The sequence below is a fragment of the Numida meleagris genome, chromosome 1 (genome assembly GCF_002078875.1).
Source record: "Numida meleagris isolate 19003 breed g44 Domestic line chromosome 1, NumMel1.0, whole genome shotgun sequence".
NCBI lineage: Eukaryota > Metazoa > Chordata > Aves > Galliformes > Numididae > Numida > Numida meleagris.
Genome location: NC_034409.1, coordinates 33,704,933 through 33,711,075, shown reverse-complemented (window position 1 = coordinate 33,711,075; position 6,143 = coordinate 33,704,933). Strand labels below are relative to the sequence as shown.

Below are 6,143 nucleotides of genomic sequence, written 5' to 3'. Positions count from 1 at the left end.
CTTTCATCTCAATGCTTTGTAGCCATCCTTGCTACTCCTGACTTCCTTGTAGAGGCATGCTGAGTGGAGAGGAGGTGTAACAAAGAGCCACTTTTTGGCTCTTCTTAGCACTTTTAGCACTTTTTAGCTCCGGAGTTTCTGTACTTCTCACAATGTTTTGGGAATTGGAAGCGTATATTGATCTTATCGCCTACCTTAGTTTTTTTAAAAGTTCCCTTTTGTCCTTCTTTCAGTAGCTCAGTATCTCCATGGGCACTCTGTATTAATTTGAATGCTTGAATTATCCAATAACAAAGCAAAATGTAAATTAAATTGAAGATTTCTTGCAGAACAAAAATCAAACTTGCTTAATTATTATTAAAATAATTTTTCAATAGGGGCAGATTGTGTCAGATTGTCTAGAATCACAACTGAATAAACAGAGAATGCTGTCCTGAGAAAAAGCAAAACAATTATAAATCCTTCTCTTTGTAGGTATTTTTGTTCCATCCACCTCATTTCAATTAGGAAATCCATTTCTCCTTGACCTTTTGTTCCCAGACATATTGAAAAATGTATTCCAATTAACTCAGTACTGTATCTGGGTTCAAAAAATGACATAATATGATATTGAAACCATGAATAGTTTCAGCTCATGAATATGCAGCCTGTTACCGTATATTCATAAGACTTGTAATTTTTTCTCAGCTTAATGGATATATTGCTTTCTCCTTGCAACAGGGAACTCTTAGGATGCTTTAAGCATAGCATTTTTCCTGTTCCAGTCTTTTACAGTTCTGCTGGAATTATTAAAACATAAAATTGAGTTTTAAGTAAGTTGTTCTACTTTCTTCAGAAAGGATAGCAACTTCAAAATAATCTCTCAGTAGTAATCTGGACCTCAGAATATTAAATTTGAGTAACTCCTCCAAGTTTGTAAAGCCTTTGAACGTGCTGTCGTCCCTCTGAGTTTGGAAAAAAACCCTTTATTCCCATAGTCTTCTAAAATCTAAAGACTTTTCTAAAGCATTTGTTCATTTCCTAACACACTTTATATTATATTAAGAAAAAGAGACAGAGAAAGCCTCTTGTATACGACCAAACATAACTGATTTACGACCTGCTTGCAGGTTGAATCTCATTTGCAAATAAAGATGTCCCTTAGTTTTATGAAACCAATGTTCTCTACCAATATATTTTTCTAAACATACCATAAAAGAGTATGATATGGAAAGTAACACCAAAATGTGTCATAAAAGCTGACAGTAAAGTGTGTATACGTCAGTGAGTTTTATGGGAAAAGGAAATGTTACCTTTCTGATATTTAGCTCATCCTAGTATAATACAAAGCTAAAAGTTTTTGGAATTACTTAGCTTTAGATAAGCTATCAAAAATCATGAAGTGCAAGTTATAATGTTCAAGCATTTGAACGCTTTATTACAGGATAGCAGAAATATAGAGCTAGACGAACATCAGAAGCTTACATTTCCCAGTAAATGGCCCATGGTCTGACATCAAACCACCGAATATTTTAATAAAATATCCCAGTTCCTTCCTAATGAGAATTTTTCTCAACTTGTACATGTGAACTTAGTACATATTCCCATTCAGAGCTTCAGAAATAATCTTTAGCACTGCACATAGCTACCTAAATCACCATCTAGCGATGTAGTAATGACAAGCATTAAACTACTTTATAAAATAAAAAATATTTCATATTTATTTTATGTAATAATCAAAATATAATAACAAATATCAAACTTAAATAACAGCAACTCCATAAATGGAAAACAAATGTCCCTCTTTATGATAGATGAACTTTACCTGGCGGGTGAGTAGACATTGTGCAATATAGTCTCATTGAGACGTTTTCCAAAGACTTCAGTTACAATTTTAGGGCCACGTTAATGACCGAGACAACATTAGACTATCTTATAAACCATGGAAGCCTTCCTGAACTTGGAATCATGCTTCTCTAACCTTTTATTATTCCTGAACTTGTTGCATGTACCTAATAGCTTGTGAGTTGAGTGGCCAAACCTTTTTTATACAATTACTGGGTAAATTCATCTGTACCTCTTGCTTTATCAGCTCTTGGTTCCTCAGTCAGCTAATTTCAGAAAGCTCTCCATGGCTTCTTTTTGAGAGCAAAGCTGTGACAATTCCCAGTCAAAAAAAACCAAAAAACCAACAAACTTCTACAGCCGTTCATTAATCTTTAATGCAACAGGATATGAATTTGAATTATTTAATCACTTGTTGGGCTAGATTATTTTGCTACACAAACCCCAAATTAATTTGGATCATGGTTATCTTATTGCTTCAGTCCATTTGGTGGCAGCTTGACATTTCTAGATTCCTTGAGAACCTGTTTTAAACAACTTTTCTGCTTGCTGATTTTTGTTATCTTACGTAGCTATCTAAGAGTCTGTAGTTTCCCCAGGGAGTGAGCTGAAACAGACTTCTTTACAAAGCTGCTGAGTTCTGCTGCTATGGTGTCTCCCGGTTCTGCAGCTCTGGAATTTTTGTTAGGCACAAAGCAATAATGAAGCACCAGAAGGGAAGGTTGTGGTAAATGGGTGCTGCACTGAGCCACACGCAAGCAGGAGCTGTGCTCTTGCAAGAGCTAAGGATGTTGTACCATGTCCAAAAACAGAAAATGGCAGCTGATTCATCTTAATCAGCTCAGGGAATTAATAACTAAGTAACATTAGTACAAATCAATGTGAATATTAAAGAGAAACAAATTATAATTCTAATTGAAACTATTAATATAATAGACAATTTAATTGCTTTACTGGCAGTAATCTGGAAAACAGAAGTGTTCTGTGGAAAGGAACTCCAGCAGCCCCAGAACAGCATGCTCAGCCTCCTGGGGAAGATCAGATCATCTCTCTTTCACCAGACCTCCTCATAATGTTGGTGGTGGTGGTGGCAGCAGTGACAATGGAAAGGGTTGAAGGATGCTGACTTGTTCAAAACAGGAACAAGCATTTCCTTGAGCTTACTTAAGATAAGAAAGACAGAGGTGACCCATATTATTCAGGTTGAAAGGAAAGAAAATCAAGATTCTAACAAGTGAAGGCAAAAATGTTTAAAATAAAATCTACAGCTCTACTGCAATATTATAGACAGAAGGCAGGAAGAACCAAAATAAAGCAACAGCAGCCAATTTAAACAAGAAGTCCATAAATTCAATTTTTTTCATCTGGATTATCCAATCTATTCAGGCTCTGACCTCAGCACAAACATGAGCACAAAGAGATCAGATTAGATCACATTAACTTGTGCAATATCTGAAGGCTGCTTCTAGGTGACATTGCCACTAGTTCATATATTTGTACACTTCATTATTCATTCTCCCCTGGTAATTCCCAGGACTTCCCTTGATGAATTGTGGAACACAATGATTTTCATACACATTGGAAGGGACTCAGAGAAAGTCACAAGCAGTAAGAAACAGGAAGATTTCATTTGTGGTTTTGGCAAATGCAATTAAAATCTTCTTTGCCTTCATACATAAATCCTGCCAAAAGCCTAAGAAAATTTCAAGAAGTCCCTATTATGCACTGCCTCTATCTCTAGAATTGGTTTAAACTTCCTGCACTCCTTCCCCTCTCTGTACATGATTTGGCTCTGGTTATTCTGCTACACACACCCATTTCTGTTTCTCTCTGTACAACCTATCTTATGTGGTCCAAACAAATCATTTCACATGGACTACTAGACCTGCTGTTTGCAATGTAATGACAAAGCTTACTAAGAAACCATTGAAAAATGTTTATCCAGTGGACACGAAACTAAGCACTTTGGCTTATAGCTTGGCTGTGTCTCATGGGAGTGTATTTCCTCTCTTGCCATGCTAGCTGGTTTGCTAGCACCTCCTATTTCCTAAAATTTCCTTTTGGAATCATGGAATCGCAGAATAACCTCAGCCAGAAGGGACCCACACCGATCATTGAGCCCGGCTCCAGCTCCACACAGGACAACCCCAAAATCCAACCCTATGTCTGAAAGCATTGTCCAAATGCTCCTTGAACTGTGGCAGCTTGGGGCCGTGCCCACTGCCCTGGGGAGCCTGTTCCGTGCCCAACCTGTTAGCTGGCTCTGCTCCAGAGAGGACTGTGCTTCCTGCTGAGAGGACCAACCCACAGAGGATAGTCACACACAAACTGGAGAAATGGATGTCCCATAAGCATCCATAAGACTAGGTGGAATTCAGATCTCCTTCAGCTACTGAGCCTGTGAGAATGCGGCTGCTGCAATATTTGCAGTACAGAAAATTGGAGTGGTGTTGCCTTTACATTAATGGTTGCATTAATATTCTGCATCAACCAACAATATCCCATATCAGCAAACTCTTCAGAATGATCACCATAAGACTACTGACGTACATCATTTCAAAACTAGTTGATTTTAAAATGCTTCAGAATGTATTTAAGGAGAGCCACTAAAAAGTCCATTGGCATAAGCAGAAGCATAATTCCATTTATCCCATACATGTTGAGTGTCTCCATCTTACAGTTGGGATTACAAAGCAGCAGCCAACCCACCTGTTCAGACTCACCCTGCCTGCCTACCTTCAGGTACAGTAAGCTCTTGGCATGGTTCTGGGATAAATAAGGCCATTCTGTACAATGCTTCTACACAAATATTTTGGGCTCCTTCTGAGAATCAGGTAGTGTCATTGCCAGTTGCAGTTACATCCCTCAGAAGCAGTGTTATGCATACGTTGTCTGTATTCCTTCCTGCTATTTTAAATGCCTCAGGAAAATTTTTACTAGAATTAAATATTTTTATAGGAGGATACATGGAGTGTTTTCTAAGAAGAAACCAAACTTTTACCCCCAAGCATTCACTTCACTTTACTTTTACTGATTACTCTTGCTACCAAACTTTATAATGTATTTTCCACTTGTTTGGCTTGGCGCATGCTAACGCAGAAATCATTACTAAACTGCCACCAGAGTTATCAAAATTTGTCAAAGGCATAAAAAAGCACCAAGTAGGTGTTAACACAGATTTATACAGTAGGTTACATGTGGAAGCATTTATCAGACTGACTGGAGACCTGAGACTGTGGAATCTCAGAGAGCAGTAACTTAAGATCTGGCTGAAGGTGCATGACAGATCATCAGTGAGAGCCTTTAACTTCTCTGAAATAAGAGAACTAAAAGCATGGATTATGCGCTGAAAGCAAAAGCACTGCTGCAGTACCTGTGAAAGTGCAACATGCCTGTGAATTCTCTCTCAGGTCTGAAAGGCTGAGGCTGTACCGTTTCACACGGTGGGTACTTTGGCAACGTGAGAAAACCCCGTTTTAAATTCTCCTTTTCTGCCAACGACAGCATTGAATGACTCAATGGATTTATGCCCCCGTGAATTCAATCCCTCAGATTACAGGGGAGATAGCAGGCTGAGGGTCTCGTTAAACTGCCTCAGATGGCTTTTATTGTGCCTCGGATGTGCTGAAGGGCTGAGCATGACGCAGTGGGGAACGTGGAGTGTTTGCACTGCGATTTTCCAGCGTGTGGTTACAAACACGTGAGGGCCCATTGGGCTCCCAAATGCCCATTTCTGTCTCTGCCCCAAAATCCAGACAGGACAGGGAGCTGCTGTGCAAGCCACTCAATAGGGAATGGCTGAATTCTCTGCTCCCAGGGATGCTGATTGCCATCAGCCAGGTCAGCAAGACCGGAACGAGGGAGCAAACAGAGCGAGGAGGGCAACGTGCTGCTTCTGTGTGGCTCTCAGCCAGGTGGGCTGCTCTGCAGGGCTGCACAGAGAAGAGAGGAGAAGAAGAGAAGAGAAGAGAAGAGAAGAGAAGAGAAGAGAAGAGAAGAGAAGAGAAGAGAAGAGAAGAGAAGAGAAGAGAAGAGAAGAGAAAAATGGAACATAAGATTCCGAGTTTCCTGACCACTTTTCGATTCCTCCAGGCAAGAAATGGGCATCTGAAAACCGAATCCCGTGGGCTACTCCTGAAGACCTGTGTACTACGGCGAGTTCCTTAATTCCAGAGGATAACTTCGCATCGTCCGAAGTAACGTCGTGGGCCGCCGTCCCGTCCGGAGGTCCGAGACGACACCCCTTTGCCGGCCCCGGGGACGAGGCGAGGCGTGGCGGAGGGCTGCGTCAGGCGGCGGGCAGCCACTGGCACGGGAGC

At 40.2% G+C, this 6,143-nt stretch overlaps 1 protein-coding gene across 1 annotated transcript in view; it reads left to right on the top strand.

Annotated features, from left to right (window-relative positions):
- AVPR1A (arginine vasopressin receptor 1A) overlaps positions 5,213 to 6,143 on the top strand; it is a 6,621-nt gene continuing 5,690 nt past the window's right edge. The window contains exons 1-2 of the mRNA XM_021384941.1: positions 5,213 to 5,234; positions 5,917 to 6,133. Coding sequence (XP_021240616.1) covers positions 5,213 to 5,234; positions 5,917 to 6,133 — 239 coding nt within the window. The remainder of the gene's footprint in view (positions 5,235 to 5,916; positions 6,134 to 6,143) is intronic.